This window comes from Wickerhamiella sorbophila (genome assembly GCF_002251995.1).
Source record: "Wickerhamiella sorbophila strain DS02 chromosome Unknown contig2, whole genome shotgun sequence".
NCBI classification, from domain to species: Eukaryota; Fungi; Ascomycota; class Dipodascomycetes; order Dipodascales; family Trichomonascaceae; genus Wickerhamiella; species Wickerhamiella sorbophila.
In genome coordinates, this window is record NW_020194005.1 from 1,540,034 (window position 1) to 1,563,731 (window position 23,698).

Here is a 23,698-nt window from a genome sequence, read left to right on the forward strand (position 1 = left end):
TGTTTCAACTATTTCAGGTAAGCATGTACACCAAAGACAAAAAAGTTGGAGAGGGTACGTTTGCTATTGTATATGTTGGTCGACAGGCCGAGACAGACCGAAAGGTTGCGGTCAAGATGATCAAGGTTAATGAATTCAAAAACGGGCTGGACATGACGGCCATTCGCGAGATTAAGTTCCTTCAAGAGATGCGCCATCCAAACGTGATTGAGCTGTTGGACGTCTTTGTAGCCGACGGCAACATTAACCTGGTGCTTGAATTTCTGCCCAGCGATCTGGAAATGCTTATCCGGGACCGCTCTGTCGTCTTTTCTGAGGCAGATATGAAATCCTGGTTGCTAATGATGCTGCGTGGTGTGCACCATTGCCATCGGAACTTTGTGCTGCATCGTGATCTAAAACCTAATAATATGCTGTTGGCACCCGATGGGCAACTCAAAATTGCTGATTTCGGTCTGGCAAGGGCCATGGCTCTCACTCCGTACGAACGAATGACGCCGACCGTGGTTACTCGATGGTACCGTGCGCCTGAACTGCTTATGGGCGCCCGTCACTACACGGGTGCGGTCGATGTGTGGTCCTTAGGCATAATTTTTGCCGAATTGATGCTCCGAGTCCCCTATTTGGCTGGCCAAACTGACGAGGAGCAACTAGAAATCACTTTTAAAGCGTTGGGCACCCCGTTGCCTTCTCAATGGAAAGGAGTCGATGCCCTCCCAGAATACCGCAAGTTTTCAACCCCAAGACACCCAGCTCCGACCCGACAGCAGCTACAGGAGCTATTTTCTGCAGCGTCAGACGCCGCGTTAGATCTTATGTGCTCAATGATTATTATGGACCCTATAAAGCGAGTTACTACGGACGAGGCGTTGTTGGCAGCATATTTCCGCGACGCACCGGCACCTACGCGAACTACAGAGCTGCCTAAAAAGTCATAGCGCTGGCGTTATGAATCAAGCTACCAGATCCTCGACGTACTCGGCAATGGCCATACTAGAAGTCAGCCCGGGGCTTTCGACGTTCAAAAGATTGATAAACCCAGGGAAACCTTTCTCCTGACGAATTGTAAAGTCCTGGAACTCTTGTGAGTCAGTTGTTTTAGGACGGATTCCAGCATAGTCTGGGGTAAGCGCATCGAGGTCGAGATCAATGTACTCGGCAATGTCCTTCTTAGCCTGCTCAAGGTTTTGAGTGCTTGCCTGTAAGTCAGTAGGTGAACTAACCCACTCAAGATCGGGACCGAATCTCAACTGACCGGCAAGATCAATAGTCAAATGAGTACCCAAAGCCACCGATGAGATAGGGGTAGGGTAGATAAGCCGACTGACCTTGGGCTGGCTAGGAGCGTAGCTGAAGTAGGATCCTTTGCCATAGTATGCCTTCAATTGTCGATCTTTAGGCAAGAGCATGTTTGAGACATCGGCGGCATACAACCCAGCCGAGTTGACTACCGCGTCGGCAGTGATTTCTGTGATGCCATCGGGCGTCTCACAGGTCAGCTTGTAGCCTTCAGCCTCTTTGCTTACTCCAGTTACCTTTGTGTGGGTGACTAGCTCACCATCATAGGACTGGATTTTGGCAATGTGGTAATCCATGAACGCATGAGCAGACATGATACCCGTCGTGGGTGACTCAAGGATAGCCTTGCGAGCAATGATGGCGGGTTCCAATTCTTTGGCCTTGTCAAGGTCTAGCCAGTTCAAAGGAACACCTGTGACCTCGGAGCGCTTCTTCATTACCTCCAAAACAGCCAGTTGCTCTTCATCTTGCGCGATCACCCACTTGCCGCAATTCTTGACCGGGAGATTGCGCTTCTTGGCCAATGCGTACGTCAGTTCGCGGCCCCTTATACACAGTTTGGTTCGCAAAGAATCGGCCGGGTGGTAGATACCAGCATGAATGACCTCTGAATTGCGGGAGCTTGTTTCTTGGCCGGTCTCGGCGTTTTTTTCAAGCAAAATGACCCGAGGCCCATATCGCCGAGCTAGTCTGGAAGCAATTGCCAACCCTACAACGCCTCCCCCAATAACCGCATGAGAAAAGTCCGACATTGTTGTTGCTGTGACTGTCTGATGACTGGCTGGCAGGGGGCTTTTAGTCAACCGCTTAGAGGTTGGGGAAAACGACAGGTGATAATTTCCCGCAAGCTGGTGCAAGATGATCGCAGGGATACCCAAACGGGTGCTACGCAAGTATTTCTACGAGCTCAAGCTTCCCATTAGCTACAACAAGGCATCGCAGGCGGTTGCCTCGTGTTTGGCAGAGACCCGGCTACCGAAAGGCGTGAACGCTAGCGATTTAGTGACTTTGAAAAGAGCATTAGAAACATGGAGGCGGCGAGAGTCCACAGTGAGCAGACTGGCTGTCGAGGCCGAGATGGCGTTGCTGGAAACGGCGGCTGAAATGGGGGATCGAGCGGCTATTGCCCTGTTATGCGGCGCTCGTTTAAGCGAGAAATCAGCCACCGAACAGGACTGGAAAGATGGCTCTGATCTGTTGAAAAAGTTAATGGACCGCAAATTCCCTCTTGCATACAAAATCTCTGGCGACTTGGCCTACAAATTGGGTCAACTCGCTCAAGCTACAAAATTCTACCAACTTGCAGTGGACGATGGACTAGAAGACAACAGGCTACAAACAGAGTGCTGGAGAAATATTGGACATTTATCCTTCAAACAGGGAGATTTGAGCAGAGCCCTGTCGGCCTTTTCAGAAGCTTGCCAACATGCAGCGGATTCTCGCCAAGTTGCCGACTGCCACTTTTTCCTTGCACAGCTCCGTGAAGCCAATCGTGAAGCATCAAGGGCCCACCTGGAAATGGCCGCATTTCACGGGCTCAGCGATGCATTCGTTCCTCTAGGCATGCTGCTGCTCAACTACTTTGGAGAAGCGGCTTTGGCAAAACACTGGTTGGCATTGGCCCTTGTTACAGACAAGTCCGGAGCAGCAGCTGTAGGACTGTTCGATGCAGCTATGCGACTCAAAGACTACTCGTTAGCCCAAAGTGCCCTGAGCCGAGTGCGGGCTCACCCGAACGCCGAAGAACTGGTGAAAACCCGAACAGACTCAATTCAAGAGTTGGCGCTGGCCACGACCGAAACAACAGCAGTTGCTGGTGATCGCTGGAGTTTCTAAATTATTTTTGTTGGTTTTTTTTTAATCATCCCTTAGCATGAACATAATATAACTGCACTGATAAGAAATGTCCGAAGTTGCTGACTATATGGAGAACCGTCGATGGGCGTTAGGCCTATCTCTACTGGGACTAGTGGTTGTACTATGGGTAGCCAGTGGGTTTTTTGTTAATGCCATTGGTCAAGATTACCACAAGCCAGCATTTATTACCTATTTGAACACAGGACTGATGGTAGCGTACCTTCCTGCGGCGCTGCGAGCCAAGAAAAAAGACCCGCATGACCAGACGACCAGTCAGTTTTCCACTCGCAAAACGGCCACCCTCAGTTCTCAATTCTGCCTGCTGTGGTATATGGCGAATTTACTGAATAATGCGTCATATGTCTACACCACCGTCCAATCGGCAACAATTATTTCCTGCACATCCTCGTTTTTTACTCTCATCATCGGCTCATGGTGTGGGGTGGAGAAGTTCTCGCTGGCGAAGCTTTGGCCCCTCACTATGCTGATTGTCGGAATCGTTCTAGTTTCCAGCGAAGACGGCAAGCAGGAAACCTCCCCAGACAATGCCCTGCTTGGGAATTTACTCGCCCTTGGCAGTGCCTTCCTGTACGGCGTCTATACCACGCTCCTTAAGTACCGGGTAGGCAATGAAAGCAACCTCAACACCAAGCTGTTTTTTGGCTTTGTGGGACTGTTCAGCATCGTTGGGCTGTGGCCGTTTTTGATTCTGCTTGATTATATCGGCGTAGAGCCATTTGCCCTCCCACCCAATTCCCGAGACTGGATCTTGATCGGGCTCAATGGTGTCGTCATATTTGTGTCGGACATTTGCTGGGTTCTGGCAATGCTGTTAACAAGCCCATTGGTGGTCACCGTCGGGCTCAGCGCAACCATACCTCTCTCGATACTTGGAGAAATGGCGCTATATCACCGCTTTGGATCCAGCTTGTATTTTGTTGGAGCAGCGCTAGTATTTTATTCATTCGTGGTCATCAATCGACAAGAATCAATCGACGAGGTCCCCGAACAAGGCTACAACTCGCTGCATTTCGAAACCGTCGAAGAAGTTGTCGAAGAGGCCGTGCATATTCACCGAGTAAGATCACATTCTACGTAAAATATGTGTATATATATATATATATATATATGAATGAAGACCATAAAAACAAGTAAATATAAAGCAGCTGAACATGAGTCGGATTTGGATTGAACTAGCCGCTGTGAACTTGATCAGCAAACAACTGAACCATCGTGGATAGGGGCTGCTGCGCATAAATAGCACCCTTGAGCGGGATTTCTCTGCTTCCGATATCCATCTTGGCCTTACCAGTGGTAGGGCCAAAATCGACAAAGGAAATGTTATCACGCAGGGCAATTGCGATTGTTTCCTGCATCATCACAAAGTAAGCTTTGAACTGGCGAGCCTTTTCGTGGTCGAGTCCTTGGATATCCGACGTGATAGTATCGCCTAGGAAGAACAATACAGCAGATGCGATGACCTCGCCATCGACCTTCAAGAACAAGAGCTTGCGATAAGAGTTGCGATTGTTTTCGCTGTCACCCAAGCTCATCAAGAAGTCCACATTGGGGTCTTTGAGCACTGCCGTGTATCCCTCACTAGTGCGCTTTTCAGCAATCTTGTGCCACAAGTTCATGACAATTGAACAATTTTCATACGAGAAATCGCTAGTTTCCACAACTTCGCCGTTGGCTTTATTGAACGCAACAGCCTGGTTGCGGTACTTGATGGCCTTCAAGTAATCAGTTAGCTGCTTTCCTTTGAACTTTCGGAGATCAACAACATGCGAAGGTGGGACATAGGTGGGGAGCCAACCTGAAGGTTGGATGCTTTGTTCTGATCCATTGTAAGCTGGGACAGGGTCAAGTAGCATAGTGCACCGTTCTGCACGAGGCCGCTTGATATTCCATTCGGCGATTGCCTGCAAGACAGCCGCAGACCGCGCGTTTGGTCGCTTCGTAGGCGCTGTATAAAAAATGGCTTGTCTGAATGGCCAATGGGTAGCAAGAAGACCCATGCGGACTACCAGCAGCTTCGACCAACTCTCGACACCCAGTGTCTTGAGCAGCCACTTTCCCATCCGTCCATTGATGGGAGCAGTCAAGTCATACTCGTGAATCTGAGTGAGCATAACCAAAGCCTCTGTTGCCATCAGCTCTGCTCTGAACTCGAGATCGGCCTGTAGCTCGTTGGTGTTCTGTGCAGCAGTGATAGGATAATTGATACTATCACGCTTGTTACCCTTTGCCTGCTTTTTAGCCGCTTTGTGAGCAGCCCGCTTAGCTGCATTCTTTGACATCTTTTTCTCGCCCGCGGCGGGAGACCCATCGCTAGGCACAAGAGTTAATACATCGGCCACCCCATCGTTATCTTCAAAAAGCGACTGAGTATCAAGCTGTTGCCACGCACGAACTTTTTCGTATGACTTTTCCTGTTCTCGGTCTCGAACTTCCTCGTCGTAAACGCGGAGGACTACGCAATCCATGCCGTCCATGGGTGACTTGACATATGCCTGCATAAGGTCCAGTGCTTGTTTACCGGACGCGGCACCTGGAATAGATCGACTGTACTGATCAATCAGCGCTTCCCAGGCCCGCAGCTTTTGAGGAGTCAAACTATCCAGGCGATACGGTTGAACCCGTAATTTATTAGGTGGTTGAGCTTGTAGGTGTGCACAGGTAAGAATACCAATAATTAAAAGACAGAAACCAACAGAGGACAACACCGGGTTTGCAATAATAGCTTCGTGCATGTAGGGGTTGTTTGTCTGAAGCCCGGTATTTGCACAAGACATTGCGAACCAAACGACATTAAGGATACTGGACACGATGGAACAGAGCACGAAAAACCGCATCAGATCCGCGAGTGTGACGGTCAACCGATTGCTAGCACCAACGACAAGACATATGCCGACGCCCATTAATCCAACAGCGCCTTCAACAAGAGCAAACATAGGATACACACGGTAATGGCTGAATGCATGGACGTTTACATTGAAACTTGTACCATTATCGTCATCGAAAATGGAGTAAGGATTCTCGTCGTTATTGTAATTGACCAAAGCACGAGTCAGGTCATTGATAAAGACCGTCAAGACTGCAATGACAAAGTTGAGGATCGACACGACGAGCAGAATGCTCTGCGAAAACATAAACACCGTCCAACACAGGTACATGATATCCAAAATGGTGAAAATAGCGCTCAGTCCAGCGGCAAAACTCTCCAAGACCTCCAGTGCCAGCGAAACTGCCGTGTAATCATTTTCCAACATTCGTGACGACGAATCGACTAGCAAAGCAATCGTGGTGACCAGCATGAACAAGTTCAGAACTGTGCAGGAAAGAATGCCAATATTTTGGAATAGAGTCGCTTTCGGAGGCAAGATCTTTGCGTCCACTGGTAATCCCTTTTCAAGGGAAGCCGACTCCGATTGCTTGATGAACTTGCGTAATCTGGCGTGCTTCCACACAGAGAAGAGCGAGTTAACAAGGACAATGCCAATGCTGACACCGGTCAAGCCGTACCATGCTCGTGGCGTTGTGAGCGGAATAGAATCACTGAATACCGATGTGCTGTATAAAGCAATGTGGAGCCCCAAGGTCGCTAGCTTGAAGGCTAGAGTGGTGATACCGACTGCAATCACCATGTAAAACAACACACGCTCGCCCTTTTTAGTTCGAAGACCACGACTCCAGCTCTTTTGCCGGAAAGCCTTGATAAGGCCCAATTTCCCCTTGTGCGGCCGGTGTCTGTCCTGGAGCGGGATCAGATTGTCCTGGTCGTCCACCATTGGGTCAAACGTTAACAGCGGTTGTGTCAAGTGATTAATGACGAAAGAAGCACTCTTTGTTGACTAGTACTGTCTGTTAGCAATCGTAGGGTGGTTTTACGAAAAGCAACAAAAACTAGTGCTGTAATAAGGAGAGTGAATAATAGAACGCGCCCCCCTCCGAGATTTTTCTCTTGTGCTGCGTAAGCCGGATTTGCACTCACGCAGGGGTGGGGGGCCCCTGCCACCAACAGACAAGAAATCGGCGGTAAGGGTTTGAGTTAGGTTTAAACGCTTATGGATTTTCTCTAGCAGTGCCGTTTGAAGGAATGTTCGATTTGCCTCCAATCATCGACGAGTAGAAAGTAATACGAAAATTAAGGCCAGATATTTCAGAAAACACTTCAACTTGCGTCACCAACAGTTTCCACGCACACCAGGGTTTTTGGTAATAACCGCCCACTCGTAGTTTAAAAATAAACTATTTCCGGGATCCTAAAATGCGTCAGCTGCCGTAGCCGATCGGATGCGCAGAGGAAAAAGATTGGCAGAAGCCATCGGGAGCACACAACAGGCGGCCAAAACCTATTTTTAGTGGATTCCGCATAAAAATTTGACCATTTTTGGGGGGCAGCCAGTATCACCGGGACGTCCGGGTTGGCATGTCTCTGCCACCCAGGGACCCTGAATACGTCAAGGTGTCTCTCGCGTAAACGTATGCTGCGGTACCCCTCGTACCGAATGCAGGGTTTCTGCATGAGGCTCTAACAGTTAGCACGCGTCATATAAGCTCCCCACAGGTGGCGGGCCAGAACTTGCTCAAAATTGTTATAAAGCTTATTTCTGTTAACAGTAGTTCGAAACTAAAATAGATATTCGAGGGACTCGTCGCCCTCCCTCACTTCGTTTTCTTATTAAATCTCATCGAGCCTGGGTTGCTCATAGGGAGTGCGCTTGAAGAATGCGTTCATAGCGTCCTGGTATGGGCACGGAGTACCCGGAACATTGCGCTCGGTTACGCTGTCCATGAGGTTCTCGTAGGCATTGCCGTCGTAGTTGCCAATAGGCGAGTTCAGGAAGAAGTCGCTGATATTGAACGAGTCAGTAATGCCAATGACCTGGTCGCGGACTTCACCACAGTAGAACGTTACGAGGTCAATAACCTTGTTCATGTCGTCGCTGGTCAAGAATCCGTACTGCAGGAAGGGCGATCCGTTCTTCTCAATAGACCACAGCGCGAAAAGAAGACCAACGTTCGTCAGGACCTTCTGGATAGAAGGGTTCGCGTTGGCGATCTTGCGGAACAGGGCCTTGATCTGGAAGCAGCGGGTGTGGAGGCGCGCAATGTTGAAGCGGTCAATAGACAGCTCCTCAAAGGCGGCCTTGTCAGAAACGCCCCGAGCACGCAGCTTCTTGTAGGCTTCAGCGGCATCCATGACAGCCTGGGCGGCGACAGACTCCCAAGCCCCAACCAAGACCTTGGGGTCACGGAGATCGCCGGAAGCAAGAGACTTGCCGCGCAGTGTCTTGATTCTACCCAGGTAATCAGCGGCACCGGTGACGTGCTTGCCGTCCAAAACCTTGCAACCACTCTGGATCAAAGACCGGCCAGCGGAGAGACACAAAACGTTGTTGTCGCCTTCCCAGGTACAGTTGACAACCCAGTCGTCAAAGCCCTGACCGAAGCCAGTGGCACTCAAGTAACCGAGACCGCCACAAGCCTGGCGACACTCATCAATAGTGTCAACGGTGGCCCAGGTCGAGAATGCCTTGAGACCTGCCGAAAGAGAGAACAGCTCCTTGGTCTTATCAACCATGTCGCTCACCGCCTTGCGGTCGGAAGTATCCAAAGAAGCCTGGTGGTGGGTGACTTCGTCGAACAGGCGGTAGAGCTCAGTAGCAGCAGCCTCAATACCGATAGCCTGAGCCAACAGAGGAATCAAGCGGCGCTGGTGCAACACGTAGTCAAGCAGCTTGGACTCCTCACGGCCCTCGGTGGAAGAGAACTGGCGACGGACAGCAGCGTAACGAAGGGCAATGGTAAGGAAGCGGCGAGCCCACACCCAAGAGTCATAGGCCATAGCGACACGACCGTTAATCAAAGCACCGTAGGTGAGCTGAGCCAACGGAGGCTCGATAACCTTGCCTTCAGGAGTGACCTGAGAGTAGCGCATCAGCATGTAGGTACGGGGGATGCGGACGTTTGAGAACTGGATCCAGCCATTGTCGATACCATCACGGCCCATTTTCTTGCCGATATCGCCAACAGCGATGCCCGGCAACAGATTGTGGGACTCAGGATCACGCAAGGGCACGACAAAGTTGCGCACACCGTAGTCCTTTCCGTCAACAATCAGGCGAGCAAAGCAGACGGTGTGGTTAGAAGAGTGAGCAGCACCACCGATCCACCACTTTGTTGCGGCGGTGTTGGGGGTGTGGATGATGAACTCATCAGTAGCCCTGTCGAAGGTAGCAGTGGTCTCAAGCTCAGCAACGTTGGAGCCATGTCCCAATTCAGTCATACCGAAGCAGCCATAGAAGCGGTTGAGGCTGAGGCAGCCCTGGCTCTTCCAGAACTCGTACTGCTTGTCAGTACCCTGGCCGCGCAAGGCGGAGACGAACAAACCATAGTGAACACTAACACGGGTCTGAGCACTAGGGTTGATCATGCCGAATGGAGACAGGAAACGGCGAGCTAGGGGCGAATCGGCTCCCAGCTCATCGAGGTACGACCACATACGGCCGATTTGCTCAAAAGTCCGCTGGCGAAGCGGCTTGTAGTCGAGGTCGTAAAAGTCTTTATTGTTGAAGGCAGGGTCGCGCTGGATACGCTCAAACAGCTTCTCAAGGAATTCAGTGTTCTCCTTGCCATTGTTGAAGAAATGTGTCATTTCACGGACGGGGAACGAGGTGCGGTCACGCTCAGCTTGCATGTCGCTTGCTGGTCTCGTGAAGGTGTTCAATTCCTTGCCATCTTTCAAAAGGCTAGCTGTGTTGTTAGCCTTCATGTCTGAATTTGTTTTTTGTGCGAATGTGGCAATGTTAATTTAGAGAAAATGGAGTCCGGGGGCCCCGCAAACTTATATAACGGTGTCTTCCATGCATAAGCCTGCGACAATGCCGAGGCGCCGAAATTTGCGGTTGGGTCCCGCAACCGATATTTCCTAGCTGATACGCTCGTGTGAAACTGGAGGTATGCACTGGCACAGCTTCGTTATTGTTCCGATTAATTGACTCTGTTGCCCCGCAATTTGGCCGCTTCGGCATACGCAAAAGATTGCTCGGCAAGTTCGAGCGCACTACCGTGCCCTACCCTGACCTCTTGGGATCAAATCAGCCCACGGCTTACGCATACTCGATGAGGGGCAGAGCCACCATGAGCTCATTTGTGCGTATTTTTCAAGCACATGTGATAGACCTTCATACATTCGCCAGTAAATGCAGGCCATGAACTCTCTGAACAAAAGTTTCATTATATAGTACGCCTATATACACTAGTTTAGAGGCACGCCTGCTTGTGTTCGATGGCTAATGTCTCAAGATCTTTAGGGCAACCGGAAAACACAGTTGGACGTTAGGCTTTCTACATGCAATGCACCCCAGATGCCGAGACTGGAGGCGGGGTATGGACTTTGAAACCCGGTAAACCTGCTTGGCCGTTTAATTTCTTCACGTGAATAAAAATCTAGTAATTTGTATGAACCGAGCTTGGGCAAAACGAACAATTTCGTTGCACGTGTTTCCGAGGAGAAGGACTGTCTAGTCTATCTGACGAGGAGACTCGAACCCATACTCCATTGTAAAAAAAGAAAAAAAAAAGTTAGTTTATAGACTGTCGCCTTGCTCAACTCAAGCTGGATGGAACTTGTACTTGTTTCATAAAAGCATTCAGGACATTAGTGAGCCAGAAGGAGACACGTCTTATGGACGCCCAAGAACCAGCACCCGTTTTTTTGGCAACATCTTGAAACATTCCCTAAATGGAAAAAACATTGAAAGATTACCACCTACTGCCAATTACTACTACGAACCCATGAGCCTTTCCTAAAAGCGCTTTCCCAGGATGGCCGGCGCTGGAATGTTTCAGTCAGCATTCTGGCCTTGCTGACAGAGAGTAAGTGAAACCCTATTTCTCGTTTTAGTTGAGTTGCTTTATATCACTAAGCGCCCTAAGAATTTTCCCTTGTCTACCAAATGACTACTACAGACCTGAAGGGTGCCAAAGACGCGGTAAGTTCAAGACCAGACCTAGTAATGAATTAAGTGAGACTCCGGACCAACCCAGAGGAAGGAACCGCCTAAGGATTCGACATTATACACTATTGTTTGTGTATTTTTTCATCACTACCGTCGATTTTCATTGTCCAACCCAAATACTAATTCCAGCTCGTGAGCTCGCTATTTTCGCTGTCTAAAGCCGCCCAAGACGCGTCCTATGCTATCGTGGAATTCGTGAATCTTGTCGGTAGCGATAAAATTGAGGCGGCTGGCCTGAATGATTCGCTTGCTGCGCCTATCAATGCGGCGGCTGCCGCCTTGGCCGATGCTCAGGCTGTCAAGGCAGCCGCGGACTCTCCGACTGCCGTCGATGCGGCTGCCGAGCCCAAGAAGCGCAAACGGGTCACCAAGGTGAAGGACCCCAATGCGCCAAAACGCCCTCTCCCCGCTTATCTTGTGTTTGGTAACGAGGTCAAACGCGAGATTCGCCGGACACGTGAGGCCAACAAGGAGGATCCTTTGACAATGTCTGAGCTTAATGAGATGGTTCACGAGAAATGGACACAGCTCGATCCTAAACACAAGAAGACGTTGGAAGATGATCACGCCAAGGCTGTTTCCAAGTACAATAAACTTCGCGAAGCCTATGAGGGTAAACAGGCCAGTCAAGAAGACGGGCCATCTGCCGACACGCCCACAGACGCGCCGGCTGCCGCCGCTGCTGCGTCCGATGCTGAGGAGGAACCCCCAGCTAGCCCGGAGAAGAAACCCAAAGCTGAAGCTTCTGAAAAGAAACGCAAGGGTGAGGGTGAGAAGAAACGCAAGAAGAAGAAGGACAAGGACGCCCCTTCGTCTCCCTAAACTTTGTGCTATAAATGTTATTTTGATTATTTACAATACTCTTTATATGTTGGTTATTTCAAGAGCGAGATATAAGCACGGTTGGTGATGGCCGTCTTGTGCACGGTGACCTTCTTCTCGAATCCAGGACTCTTGCCCTGAATAGCAGATAAAATCTCCTCGGACAACCGAACGGAGAAAGAGCGGCTTTGGCGTCGGTCTGAGGCCTCGAGGATCCAGTCCCAAGCTTGACGCATTCTTTGGCGCTCTGAAAGAGGCAGCGGTACAAGCTCTGCGCGGGCACCACCATCTGAAAAGCGTTTCATGCGGATGAGTGGGCCCATTTTCTCAAGAACATGCTTCAGCTGCTTGACGGGGTCCTGGCGAGTCTGCAAGTAGACCAAGTAAAGAGCCTCGCTAAGATATCGGCGGGCCCGAGCCTTTTTCCCATGGCGAGTGATGACACCAACCAAGTACTCCATTGTTTCATCCATCATGGGGGCAATAGCTTTGTCTTTGAGTGCCTCGAACTGAGCGATCTGGGCAAGCGTAGGCTCGAACGTCTCGGCCTCTTTGTTGGCCGCATCGATGAGAATATTATAGTCGCGAGATCCCTCGGGTGCAAAAACTTTGCTGGGCTTGTATGGCTCGTTATCGGGGCGGAACTCATCCCGTAGTTCTTTCATGGCTTCAAGCCAAGCCTTGGCCTCGCTGTCAGCCTGTTCGCGGCCCTCTGGCTTGCCGTTGACCGACGCCAAAAAGTCAGCAACTCCATCAGCGGCCTTGGACGATGCGGAGCGAACGTTCTGGCTCAAAATCCCCGCGCGAGACGGACAAATCGCCGCTCTCCTCGCGGCAAATCTTATCATCCCCAGCATGACAAAAGATGAAAAATTACCAAATCACCCACTGTCATCCTGAAAAAACCCGCACCAAACCAATTTTCGCAAGGAAATATAACGAATAGAAATGCGTCGGTTTGCTCGCCAGTACTCTTCGCGAGCCAAGGATATCCTGAAGAAGAGTTTCGAGCGTATGGAGGCCGACAAGACCTACAAGAAGTCTGCCGAGGACTTTGCGCAGTTGCAGGCAGCTGCTCGCGAACTCGGTGTGCCCAAGCAACTCATTAAGCAGGTTTACGACGGCGTCCAGCCCGGTATGCATGCAAAGAAGGCTGTGAGTGCTGCTGAGAAGATGCTCGTTGATGCAGCGGATATCGCGATGTTTGCGACTCCCACAGGCGCCGAGTTCAACCGGCCGTTTGAGTTTGATGATTTGCCCTCGGCTGGTCACCTGCAGCTCGAAGAGCACCGCACATACCGTGAATTTGTGCGTCTTGCCGCGTACACTCTGCCCCAGCTCTCTGAGTTCGCTACGGAGTATCGGCGACCGGCCAAAAACGAGAATCTCAAGTTCAAGCACTACACGTTTGTTGGCGAATCGCACCCGGCTGAACGTAAAGTAGTGTTGACCTTCTCTCCTGACTCTACTGGTCTGGGTGAGAAGCAGCTGCACAAACTCAAGCTGCTTGCGGGCCCCAGATACGACCCGGACCGGAACGAGATCAAGATTTCAAGCGACCGCTTCCCCGAACAGGCCCAGAATAAGCGCTACCTTGGTTACGTGTACTCGCGACTTGTGCAGACCGCCCAGGACCCATCAGACACTTTCGAGGACGTGCCGCTTGATCCCCGGGCTGCCAACGAACGTCGGGCACGCCGCCGCAGCCTGTACCCTCAGCACGAGTTCCCGGCTGAGTGGAATCGCCCTGATCTGGCTCCTCGGCCCAAGGATGATATTGTGTCTGTCCTCAGCGGACAGCAATAATTAAATTAATCTCTAAACTACGAAGACGTCCACTCGATGTCAGAGAGCACAACCCCACGCTCGGATTCGTGGTCTATATCTTCTTCTGCGTCAAAGTCGTTCACTGTGGACGTCACATGGACATTGTGTAGAAGCGCATGTAAATACTTGATAACATCTTTTCTTCCAAAATGCTTTGTAGGCTCCAGGGTCAGCTCTGCGATTCGCTGCACTGTGAACGGAGCAGACTCAAACCCATAGAGCGCTTGGCAGAAGTCCAGCCTCAGCTGGTCGACCGTGCGAACGGTGCCCGTGAGCGGATCCTTGAACGGCTCAGCCGGGTCGAAATCGGTCTTGATGATCTTGGCCACCATTTCTATAACTTCTTCTCTCGTGGCAGCCCAATTGGCGACCGCTCCTGTCGAGGCTGTTTCGTCCATCCTCGGTTATCCCCGTCAAAGGTTTCAGTGCTGACGAACCAAAATGCTGCGAACCGGGTCGACGAGAATCAGCTCGGTTCTGCCTGGGCTGAGACTATATTCCACACACATTGAGACTGTTCCACTGGCGTACGATCTGTGGGAGCCGCGGGGAGAGACTATGGGTGCCCCGATTGTGTTTCTTCACGGACTCTTTGGCACGAAGACAAACAACCGATCCGTTTCGCGAGTTTTGGCTCGTGAGCTGAACTGCAAGGTATATTGCCCCGACATGCGCAACCATGGCGAGTCTCCACACGTTAAAGTGCATACATATGACGCTATGGCTGCCGACGTGACTAGATTTATTGCAGACCTCGACATTCACAGGCCAATCCTGATCGGTCACTCCATGGGCGCCCGGGCAGCCATGGCGGTTGCTTTGAAAGAACCAAATCTCGTGTCCAAACTCGTTCCTGTCGACAACAGTCCTTTGTCAACTGCGCTTGGCTCGGAGTTCCCGCGGTATGTCCAGGGCATGCAAGCGGTGGATCGGGCCCGCCCACACAGCCAGAAAGAGGCTGCTGAAATCATGGCCAAGTACGCTCCGGAACTACCAATCCAGCAGTTTCTGCTTGCGAATTTCAAGAAAAATGACGACGGTGAGTACGCGTCCCAGATCCCGCTGGATATTCTCGGCAAATCGCTTGGTTATGTATCAGAGTTTGACTACTTGCCCGGAAAATATCGCTACTCAGGCCCAACTCTGTTGATCAGAGGAACTAAATCGAGGTTCGTGCCTGACGAGGCTCTTCCTCTTATGGGCGACCTTTTCCCCAGATTCACGGTGGTCGATATCGAAGCTGGGCACTGGGTAATTTCTGAGAACCCTAAGGGCTTTTTGGATGCTACACTGCGGTTTTTGGACGATAGCGACTGATCGCGTTAGCAAAGGCGATGTACTTTCTTTATTTTTTTTTACAGCTAGCCTATAGACGACTCCATAGTCCACCTCCCATATCTGTGCGATAATGCCTGTTTAAACTCTTTCCAGCGCCAATAGCCGGAGCAGTAAAAAAAGTAAGCATAATCGAACAATATTGACGCAGCCAAGACTGTGGGTGTGGTTTTATGACTTGATGTTGAAGAATAGTGCGTGCCCTTACAGGAGACGGAGAAACTATTTGGCCGAGTGCCCGAGAGACCGCCGGGTCAGTGGAAGTCTGTAGAGCTTAAGATTTACTCTGCACCTCAAAAAAGCCGGTTCGGCTATCTCCTGGTGTAAATTCTTGTACATGCGTGATGTCTATGTCGTGTGAGTGCGGGCCCCGCAAGACTCACCCGAACCCTAACAAAAGGACATGAACAGAAGGACAAAAACAGCCCGGATAAAAGCCATACCAGCCAGAAAAAAACCGAAATCCTTTCAATCATGTACAAAAACACAGTAACCGTGTTTTAACCGTGTCCTCTCGAACTCACCTGACTGGAATACGCTCTGCCCATGACCTCCTGATGTGCAAGTGCCGATGCAAACTGCAGGTGATTCAGCGCACCTCGAACCCAGAGGGAATCTACGTGCGCGTGTGGGGGATAATTTGCGAAGACGAGTGCAAATCAAAAAAAAACTTTCGCTGCCGGAGTGTCTGGATATATCCAACCAGTACTAAAAGCTTAGCCCGCCGTTCAATCGCCGCGTTTGGCAATGACATCTTTTCTGTCCAAACGGTAATTCAGCAGATCCCGTCTCAAAATTTATGCATTCCCCTTGCCCTCCTCAAATTTCGAAAGCCGTCCCAGTTTTACGGACCCTGGTTTGAAGCAACTAGCCAGCATAAAACGTGGAATTTTTTTAGTACTGATTCCCCACGAATTCCGTAGCATAAGCTGACGTGCTGCAGCGTGCTACGGCCGTGGCAGCTCATTCAACAACCAGGTGATACGATCATCGTTAGGGCATACCCTGAACCTTCTGCATGAAGACGGCAGGATCGATGCGAAAATGGGGGAAAAAATCCTGCAGTTTTCCCCGCGCCTTTACTGGCCTCGATCAGGTTTTTTTTTATTAATACACCTTCTCTGTTACTTCGATCGCTTTTGAACGCTTATCTGAGGCCCCATATTTAATTTTATGTCGTCAGATTTCGAAAAAAAGACTCCTGTCGTGTCCAAGGTCGAGGAGCAGACTTCGGTTTATGAGGGCTCCGAGGAAGAGACAAAGGGGAACCTGTTCAGCAGTTTTATTGACAGCTTCCGCCCAGTTGGCATTGTCGATGATGATGAGGACCTCACTCCGCAGCAGCGTGCTATCGCCGCGACTACCAAAATCCCCCTCAGGCACTCGCTGTCGAATCGCCATTTGCAGATGATTGCTATTGGTGGCTCTATCGGTGCTGGTCTTTTTGTGGGTTCCGGTAACGCTCTAGTCCAAGGTGGTCCAGCTGCCATTCTGATTTCTTACTGCCTGGTCGGTGTTCTCATGTACCTGACCATGTCTGCTCTCGGTGAAATGGGTGTCCGATACCCAGTAAACGGTGTGTTCTCTGCATACAATACTCGTTTCCTTGATTACAGTTGGGGTTTCGCCGTAGGCTGGACCTATATTATCCACTGGACGCTGAACTTGCCCACTGAGATGGTTGCCGCGGCTGTAACAATTGATTTCTGGAAAGGTGACGACAACGGCGCTACAAACGTGAACAAAGCCGCTTGGGTTGCACTGTTTTACTCTGTTATTGTTTTCGTCAATTTGTTTGGCGTTCGCGGCTACGGTGAAGTCGAGGTCGTCATGTCGGCGATCAAGGTGATTGCCGTGGTTGGTTTCATTATCCTGGGCATTGTCCTTGTCTGCGGTGGTGGACCAAACCACCAGTATATTGGTGGTAAGTACTGGGGAGATCCAGGAGCCTTTTCTCATGGTGCGAAAGGTGTGTTTAAGGTATTTGTATCAGCCGCTTATGCCTTCTCGGGCACCGAGTTCGCCGGTCTGGCTGCTGCAGAGACCAAGGCTGCTCATAAGGCCCTGCCCAAGGCTACCAAGCAGGTTTTCTGGCGTATTCTTATTTTCTACGTTGTTTCTTTGACGTTGGTCGGCCTACTTGTTCCTTACACCGAGCCCCGCTTGGGAACTGCCAAGGACGGCTCTGCGTCTCCATTCGTCATTGCTATCCAGCACGCTGGTATCAGCGGTCTGCCTAGCGTTTTCAACACTGTTATTCTGCTATCTCTGTTGTCTGTTGGTAATGCGGCTGTCTTTGGTTCTTCGCGTACCATTGTGTCACTGGCTGCTCAGGGCCAGGCTCCGCGTTTCTTCTTGTGGATCGACCGCAAAGGTCGCCCGGTGTTGGCTGTCGGCCTCGTGTTTCTGGTAGGTCTAATTGGCTTCGTTGTCGCCGCCCCCAACTTCTCCAAGGCCTTCAACTGGCTGTCTTCTTTGGCCGGTCTCTCTGGGCTCATGACCTGGGGGTCTATCAACCTGTGCTTCTTCCGCCACCGGATGGCCCTTGAGCACAACGGCATCGGCCTCGACGAGCTTGAGTATGTTGCGCCTCTCGGTAAATGGGGCGGCCTCGTTGGGTTCCTTTTCGTTGTGTTTGTTCTCATCGTTCAGTTCTGGGTGTCACTTTTCCCCACCAAGAGCGCGGATGCCTACAACTTCTTCCAGGCTTACCTGTCGTTCTTCATCATCCTCGCGTTGTTTGTTGCCCACAAGCTCTGGACCCGCCACTGGAGCTATGTTCGCGTCAAGGACATCGACGTCACGACGGGTGTTCGCGTTGCCGACCGTGAGCAGCTGCGGGCAGAGATTGCCGAAGAGAAAGCTATGATTGCTCAGAAGAACATCTTCGGGCGTCTGTATCACTTTTTCTGTTGATTATTATGTATTATTGAAAAGCACGAAATGTAGTTTATGCGCCCACGCCAAATACTATTAAATATTGAGCACTTCAAGAGCACATTCCACGATCCCTGCGTCCGGTTCAAGAAGTATCAAATCTAGAAACTTTTCGCAGGGCTTTCTCTACTCCGTCACCAGAACCCATCATCCTACGAACACAAGCGAAGTGGGGCAGAAATTGGAGTAAAGAAACCGCTACCTAAATCGGCCAGGGGATTTATAAGTTTTTTTGGGGCACTTACCCTGAAGTTTCCCCGTCAGTTTCGAAACTTTAATCACCCACCACCCCACCGCCTGAACCGGGAAATGTGGGTAAGGGTACCGCTCGACCGCGCGATTGCTCCCAAAAAATGTCCACCGCATGTTTTGGACATTTACCTTATAACCCCTCAGTAGTTTGCGGGAAAGTGTTATTTTTTCAACTCCTCTAGGAAAAAAGATCAATTTATCGGAATGGCTCGTCAGAAGAAAGCAAGTACCCTGGCTCTGGACAAGGCATCCACCAACATTGCAGCCGCCCAGATGCGCAATGCTCTGAATCGACTTGCGGACCAAATTGAGGACAAGAAGGAGCGGGACAGCTTCGAGTTTGAAATGGACAACTTCTTCTCGATGTACCAACGCTATCTGCTGTCCACCGTGAGCGGCGATAAACTCGATTGGGACACTGTTGCTACGCCCAAACCCGAGCAGGTCGTGCAGTACGGCGAGCTTGTCAAGAATTCGGCTCGGGACGGCGCCAAGTACTTGGACAAGTTGGCCGTGCTCAAGCTGAACGGTGGCCTCGGCACATCCATGGGCTGCGTCGGTCCCAAGTCCATTATCGAAGTCCGCGACGGCAAGACATTCTTGGATCTCATGGTGCGCCAGATCGAGTATCTCAACTCGGAGCATGGCACCAATGTTCCGTTCATTCTCATGAACTCTTTCAACACTGACGATGATACTAGCACTATCATTGAAAAGTACCGTGGCCGAAACATCGATATCAGGACCTTCAATCAGTCGCGGTTCCCCCGCATCAACCGGGACACGCTGCTGCCTCTGCCCGACTCGCCCAGCGATCCGGTCGATTCGTGGTACCCTCCCGGTCACGGTGATCTGTACGAGAGCGTTTTGCGTACCGGTATTCTCGATGAGCTTCTCGAACAAGGCAAAGAGGTTCTGTTTGTATCCAACGGTGATAACCTCGGGGCCACCGTGGACACTGAGATTCTCAAGCACATGGTCGAGAGCGGAAGCGAGTACATTATGGAGCTGACAGACAAAACCCGTGCCGATGTCAAGGGTGGTACGTTGATTGACCACAATGGCAAAGTTGAGCTGCTTGAAATTGCCCAGGTGCCCAAGGAGCACGTGGAGGACTTCAAGTCGATCAAGAAGTTCAAGTACTTCAACACCAATAATCTGTGGATCGATCTGCGTGCCATGAAGCGCATTCTCGAGAACAACGAGCTCGAGATGGAGATCATTGTAAACCCCAAGTCAATCAGCCACGGCGGCCATGAAACAAACGTGCTGCAGCTCGAGACTGCAGTGGGTGCTGCAATCCGCTACTTCCGTAACTCGCGCGGTATTAATGTTCCCCGTACCCGCTTCTTGCCCGTCAAGACCTGCTCTGATCTGCTCGTGGTCAAGAGCGATTTGTACACTTTAGATCACGGATCTCTGTCGATTGATCCCCGCCGGTTCGGAGGTGCACCCTTGATCAAGCTCGGCCCTCACTTCAAGAAGGTCAGCAATTTCCAAGAACGGTTCCCGCAGATCCCCAAGATCCTCGAACTCGATCACCTCACAGTGACCGGTAATGTCTTCTTTGGCCGCAACGTCGAGCTCAAGGGAACGGTTATCGTGGTGTGCGAGGAGGGAAACAAGATCCATGTTCCCAATGGCTCGGTGCTGGAAAATGTCGTCATTACCGGCTCTCTCTCGATTCTGGAGCATTAAATTCAGTAGCTATTTTAAACACTACAACCAAAAAAATCTCGCAATATATTTGCCGCAGGGCAAACATAGAAAAAGCCGTTTCTGCACATCGGCCTGTCTCCCAAAACCCCCCTTGCCTAACCAAACCCTAGACGAGGGGGGGAGGGGGCAGCGATTAGTATGCCTAAGCTTCAGTCCCGTCATCCGTCCTCACCTTTCAACTCTTAGAAAGAAGAGTCGGATTAAAGCAGGAAATTTGAGAGCTTGGAATCAAGATGCGGTCATTTTTGAAAGGACACGACAAAAAGTCACACTCTCATCACAATGAGCAGGAGAACTACGACAATATTGACGATGTCGACGAGGTTGACGACGGCAACCGCAACATCATTCTTGCTATCATCACCCAGCTGCGGCCGGGTGCAGATTTGTCGCGTATCACCCTGCCTACGTTCATTCTGGAGCGCAAGTCCATGCTAGAGCGCATCACAAACCTTATGCAGCATCCCCAGGAGCTTATCCGGGCCGCAGAGGCCTCAACTCCAGAGGCCCGCTTCGTGGAGGTGGTGCGCTGGTACATGGCTGGCTGGCACATCGCCCCCAAGGCAGTGAAGAAACCTCTTAATCCCATTCTTGGTGAGTACTTCAGCTGCTGGTGGGATTTGGAGGACGGAACTCAGGCCTACTACGTTGCCGAACAGACAAGCCACCACCCCCCTAAGAGTTCTTACTTTTACATTATCCCCGAGCATGGCATTCGCGCGGATGGTTTGTTACTACCTTACAGCCGCTTCTTGGGTAACTCTGCCGCCTCAATTATGGAGGGTATCGGCTATCTGATGTTTGAGAACCACGATGAGGCTTACTCGATCACACAGCCCAACATTTACGCTCGGAACATCCTGCTGGGCTCGCTCAAGTTGGAAATGGGTGACCACGCTATCGTTGAGTGCAAAAAAACCGGCATGAAGCTTGATATCGAGTTTAAGGTCAAGGGGTTCATTTCGGGAACTTGGCATGCCGTCGAGGGCACTATTACGAAAAACGGTCAGACGCTTTATGAGATTACGGGTAAATGGAACGAAGTTTTGAACATTAAGGACCTCCGTACAGGCAAATCAGAAGTCTTTTTCGACGCAACAAAGGACCGAGGTGTCCCGCCCAAGGTCCGACCCATCTCAGAACAGGGTGAACATGAGAGTCGCAGACTATGGCGCCATGTCACTGATGCTTTGGGAAATCGCGACCATAATACTGCTACTACTGAAAAGGCCAAGATTGAAGACGAGCAGCGTGCATTACGGTCTGAGCGGTCCCACGGCATCATTCCCGAGCACCACGATCGTCTTTTCAAACCTATAGACGGCAACCTACAATACATCATTGGCATAGACGAGCTTCTCAAAAAGACCCCTCCAGAGAAACGTGGTGAGCTGCTCAGAAAATATGTCCCCATTCTTCCCGGCGACAAATTCCCCGAAGACTTTTCAAAACCTGTTTCTGAGAAGGTGGCTAATCTGGCGAGCGGTTCGACCTCAAGTGAGCCGGCTGAGGATGATGAGTTTGTCGATGCTGAGGAAACAATTTAAATGCTATATATATACATCTTCTCCAACTAGTCGAAGGTACATTTTGATGGATTCGTGCGGCCATTTCTCGTCCATCTGCCTAGCCTGGCTCGCTCTGGATGCATCGACTGCGGCCAGAAACGACCACATCGACACGTCACTGACATTTGCACAGCACAGTTCCCAGGCCCATTGACTGATTCGTTCTCGGTTACTATCGCGGACCAAACGGCGGGCATAGGACCATGCATAATAGTTTTTCGGGTGATGGTGCGCTGCCTTTGAGACGATTCTTAGCTCGTGTTCCAATTCAACAAGTTCAGGATACTTTTCAAGCAACCACGTTCGATGAAACCACAGCATGGGGCTTTTGGAATGTTTGACCAATGGTGACCCAAGCAGGATATCTAGGGTGTGCAGCTCGTCAGCCGGGGTAACGATTCCAGCCTCCACAAGCTCCTTGCGAACGTTGACGGCAGTCAGGTGCTCAGTAGTTGCTAATAGGGCCACCAGCGAGATCTGGTTTTGCTCGTTTTGCGAAAGTTCCCGAATTGACGCCCATAATTCGCGATACGTGTGGTGCAAGCTGTATAAATAGATAGCAGAGAATCCAATGACATTTTGCTGCAGCCGCCAATCGTCTTCCCCAAGTATAAACTGCGGCAAAATTTCGATCTCCTCGACATTCCCCCATTGCTTCAACCACTGCATTGCACGATAGAGGCCACTGGATTACCCGTAAAGTGCGATATAACTTTCCGGTGCGCTCGCTGACCTAACCAATCAATGGACATTGAAGCTCACTCGCAAGAGCCGATTATCAACACAGTCGAGGTTGTTAATGGCGCACAGTTCCGTGATGCAGTTCTTTCGCGGAGAGTTCAGCCACTGTTAACGGCAACAACTCTTTACGAGCTCTACGAGCGCCTGGACCCTGTGGCTCACAGCCTGTCTGTGCTCGGTGACGTTCGCTATCGCCTCGACACAGCCGAAAGCTCGACAAATGTGGTGCCTCGCGCCGTGAAAACGCAAGTTATCCTTTCAAACACGCAGCCTGTCTCACCTACCGTTTTCCAGTTTGTCTCAAACAATGATATTGCTGGGCTCTCTGGCCAGCAGATTTTCCACAACCGATTGGGCTTTGGTGAGCAGGTCGAGCTTGCTGGTCGTGTTTATTCGAACCCTGCCGCTTTGGGTTCTGGCTCAGTTACCACCTCGGTGCCGATGCCACTGGGTGCATCCAAGTTGGCTGTCCAGGGGTTCTTTTTCAATCAGGATAGGCCATGGGGCGGCTATGCTTTGGCATCTCATGGATTGTCAGCTAAAATTACCAGCAATTTGTCCAAGTCCTTAACTGCCGATCTTGGTATCGAAGCCGTCTCCCGCCATGTTCATTCAATGGGCGACGCCGCTTCCGATACCGTTCGGGCGGCTGCAGGTGCCAATTCTGTAAAAGTATCCGCGCTGGCCGGCCTTCAACATATCGGTAGCAACTACAAACTGAATGCCGTCACAGAGTTTGCTGGAAAGCCTGGTGACTCGGCCTATACCAAGATTTTTGGCTCTTTCAATGTGTTCGAGAAGCTCTGTAAGAGTGGCGCTCTGGTCGCTGATTTCGGGGTTTCTGCTGGATTCATGAAGGGTGAAGCTAGAATCTTTGACAATTTTGTTCTCGGAGGTGTCAAAGATGTCTATGGCGTTGCCCTCAATTCAATGGGTCCCAAAGACGGCCAAGATTTCATTGGCGGCCAGGCCTTTTACCAGGGCAGAGGTACTCTCACTGCTAAAGTGCCCGGAAAGCCTTTTTCACCTCTGCGTTTGACCGCTTTGCTGAGCACCGGTTCCTTGCAAAGCAACTGTGGTAAAACTTTCCAAGATAATCTCAACAATCTCGCCAAATCGTCTCCTGTTGTTTCCGCAGCAGTCGGCTTAACTTACAACACTGACGCTGCTACTTGTGAAATGCTCTATGTTGTGCCTTTAAAAACTCATCATGGTGATGTGACGCGCGAAGGATTCCACCTTGGCGTTCAATTAACTTTTGCCTAAATATGTATAGTTTAATTACCTTTTTTTTTCTAATATCGCTTCGTCGGA

General features: G+C 50.6%; 16 protein-coding genes across 16 annotated transcripts; 10 read left to right on the forward strand and 6 right to left on the reverse strand.

Annotated features, from left to right (window-relative positions):
• Window positions 1–23: 23 nt before the first annotated feature.
• On the forward strand, window positions 24–938 carry B9G98_04155 (Serine/threonine-protein kinase KIN28; the record flags this gene model as incomplete). Its single annotated transcript, XM_024810712.1, has 1 exon — window positions 24–938. One exon carries the CDS (start codon window positions 24–26, stop codon window positions 936–938), a length of 915 nt encoding a protein of 304 aa, XP_024666480.1.
• A 15-nt stretch (window positions 939–953) lies between these two features.
• B9G98_04156 (L-2-hydroxyglutarate dehydrogenase, mitochondrial) lies at window positions 954–2,051 on the reverse strand (the record flags this gene model as incomplete). Its single annotated transcript, XM_024810713.1, has 1 exon — window positions 954–2,051. One exon carries the CDS (start codon window positions 2,049–2,051, stop codon window positions 954–956), a length of 1,098 nt encoding a protein of 365 aa, XP_024666481.1.
• Window positions 2,052–2,157: 106 nt separating this feature from the next.
• Window positions 2,158–3,135, forward strand: B9G98_04157 (Protein MSS2, mitochondrial; the record flags this gene model as incomplete). The annotated part of the gene is made up of 1 exon (XM_024810714.1): window positions 2,158–3,135. The coding sequence occupies one exon, from the start codon at window positions 2,158–2,160 to the stop codon at window positions 3,133–3,135; it is 978 nt and encodes a 325-aa protein (XP_024666482.1).
• A 67-nt stretch (window positions 3,136–3,202) lies between these two features.
• On the forward strand, window positions 3,203–4,255 carry B9G98_04158 (hypothetical protein; the record flags this gene model as incomplete). Its single annotated transcript, XM_024810715.1, has 1 exon — window positions 3,203–4,255. The coding sequence occupies one exon, from the start codon at window positions 3,203–3,205 to the stop codon at window positions 4,253–4,255; it is 1,053 nt and encodes a 350-aa protein (XP_024666483.1).
• A 94-nt stretch (window positions 4,256–4,349) lies between these two features.
• B9G98_04159 (hypothetical protein) lies at window positions 4,350–6,947 on the reverse strand (the record flags this gene model as incomplete). The annotated part of the gene is made up of 1 exon (XM_024810716.1): window positions 4,350–6,947. The coding sequence occupies one exon, from the start codon at window positions 6,945–6,947 to the stop codon at window positions 4,350–4,352; it is 2,598 nt and encodes an 865-aa protein (XP_024666484.1).
• Window positions 6,948–7,840: 893 nt separating this feature from the next.
• On the reverse strand, window positions 7,841–9,934 carry B9G98_04160 (Acyl-coenzyme A oxidase 2; the record flags this gene model as incomplete). The annotated part of the gene is made up of 1 exon (XM_024810717.1): window positions 7,841–9,934. The coding sequence occupies one exon, from the start codon at window positions 9,932–9,934 to the stop codon at window positions 7,841–7,843; it is 2,094 nt and encodes a 697-aa protein (XP_024666485.1).
• A 1,122-nt stretch (window positions 9,935–11,056) lies between these two features.
• B9G98_04161 (High mobility group protein 1) lies at window positions 11,057–12,005 on the forward strand (the record flags this gene model as incomplete). The annotated part of the gene is made up of 2 exons (XM_024810718.1): window positions 11,057–11,156; window positions 11,313–12,005. The coding sequence occupies exons 1-2, from the start codon at window positions 11,121–11,123 to the stop codon at window positions 12,003–12,005; spliced, it is 729 nt and encodes a 242-aa protein (XP_024666486.1). The 5' UTR covers window positions 11,057–11,120.
• On the reverse strand, window positions 11,869–12,862 carry B9G98_04162 (37S ribosomal protein S7, mitochondrial; the record flags this gene model as incomplete). The annotated part of the gene is made up of 1 exon (XM_024810719.1): window positions 11,869–12,862. The coding sequence occupies one exon, from the start codon at window positions 12,860–12,862 to the stop codon at window positions 12,059–12,061; it is 804 nt and encodes a 267-aa protein (XP_024666487.1). The 3' UTR covers window positions 11,869–12,058.
• A 91-nt stretch (window positions 12,863–12,953) lies between these two features.
• On the forward strand, window positions 12,954–13,811 carry B9G98_04163 (37S ribosomal protein S24, mitochondrial; the record flags this gene model as incomplete). Its single annotated transcript, XM_024810720.1, has 1 exon — window positions 12,954–13,811. The coding sequence occupies one exon, from the start codon at window positions 12,954–12,956 to the stop codon at window positions 13,809–13,811; it is 858 nt and encodes a 285-aa protein (XP_024666488.1).
• A 17-nt stretch (window positions 13,812–13,828) lies between these two features.
• B9G98_04164 (hypothetical protein) lies at window positions 13,829–14,230 on the reverse strand (the record flags this gene model as incomplete). The annotated part of the gene is made up of 1 exon (XM_024810721.1): window positions 13,829–14,230. The coding sequence occupies one exon, from the start codon at window positions 14,228–14,230 to the stop codon at window positions 13,829–13,831; it is 402 nt and encodes a 133-aa protein (XP_024666489.1).
• Window positions 14,231–14,273: 43 nt separating this feature from the next.
• On the forward strand, window positions 14,274–15,149 carry B9G98_04165 (Abhydrolase domain-containing protein C22H12.03; the record flags this gene model as incomplete). Its single annotated transcript, XM_024810722.1, has 1 exon — window positions 14,274–15,149. The coding sequence occupies one exon, from the start codon at window positions 14,274–14,276 to the stop codon at window positions 15,147–15,149; it is 876 nt and encodes a 291-aa protein (XP_024666490.1).
• A 1,191-nt stretch (window positions 15,150–16,340) lies between these two features.
• B9G98_04166 (General amino-acid permease GAP1) lies at window positions 16,341–18,083 on the forward strand (the record flags this gene model as incomplete). The annotated part of the gene is made up of 1 exon (XM_024810723.1): window positions 16,341–18,083. One exon carries the CDS (start codon window positions 16,341–16,343, stop codon window positions 18,081–18,083), a length of 1,743 nt encoding a protein of 580 aa, XP_024666491.1.
• A 477-nt stretch (window positions 18,084–18,560) lies between these two features.
• Window positions 18,561–20,054, forward strand: B9G98_04167 (UTP--glucose-1-phosphate uridylyltransferase; the record flags this gene model as incomplete). The annotated part of the gene is made up of 1 exon (XM_024810724.1): window positions 18,561–20,054. One exon carries the CDS (start codon window positions 18,561–18,563, stop codon window positions 20,052–20,054), a length of 1,494 nt encoding a protein of 497 aa, XP_024666492.1.
• Window positions 20,055–20,308: 254 nt separating this feature from the next.
• B9G98_04168 (Oxysterol-binding protein-like protein OBPa) lies at window positions 20,309–21,622 on the forward strand (the record flags this gene model as incomplete). The annotated part of the gene is made up of 1 exon (XM_024810725.1): window positions 20,309–21,622. The coding sequence occupies one exon, from the start codon at window positions 20,309–20,311 to the stop codon at window positions 21,620–21,622; it is 1,314 nt and encodes a 437-aa protein (XP_024666493.1).
• A 3-nt stretch (window positions 21,623–21,625) lies between these two features.
• Window positions 21,626–22,312, reverse strand: B9G98_04169 (Protein prenyltransferase alpha subunit repeat-containing protein 1-A; the record flags this gene model as incomplete). The annotated part of the gene is made up of 1 exon (XM_024810726.1): window positions 21,626–22,312. The coding sequence occupies one exon, from the start codon at window positions 22,310–22,312 to the stop codon at window positions 21,626–21,628; it is 687 nt and encodes a 228-aa protein (XP_024666494.1).
• A 75-nt stretch (window positions 22,313–22,387) lies between these two features.
• B9G98_04170 (SAM50-like protein SPAC17C9.06) lies at window positions 22,388–23,650 on the forward strand (the record flags this gene model as incomplete). The annotated part of the gene is made up of 1 exon (XM_024810727.1): window positions 22,388–23,650. The coding sequence occupies one exon, from the start codon at window positions 22,388–22,390 to the stop codon at window positions 23,648–23,650; it is 1,263 nt and encodes a 420-aa protein (XP_024666495.1).
• Between the last annotated feature and the right edge of the window lie 48 nt (window positions 23,651–23,698).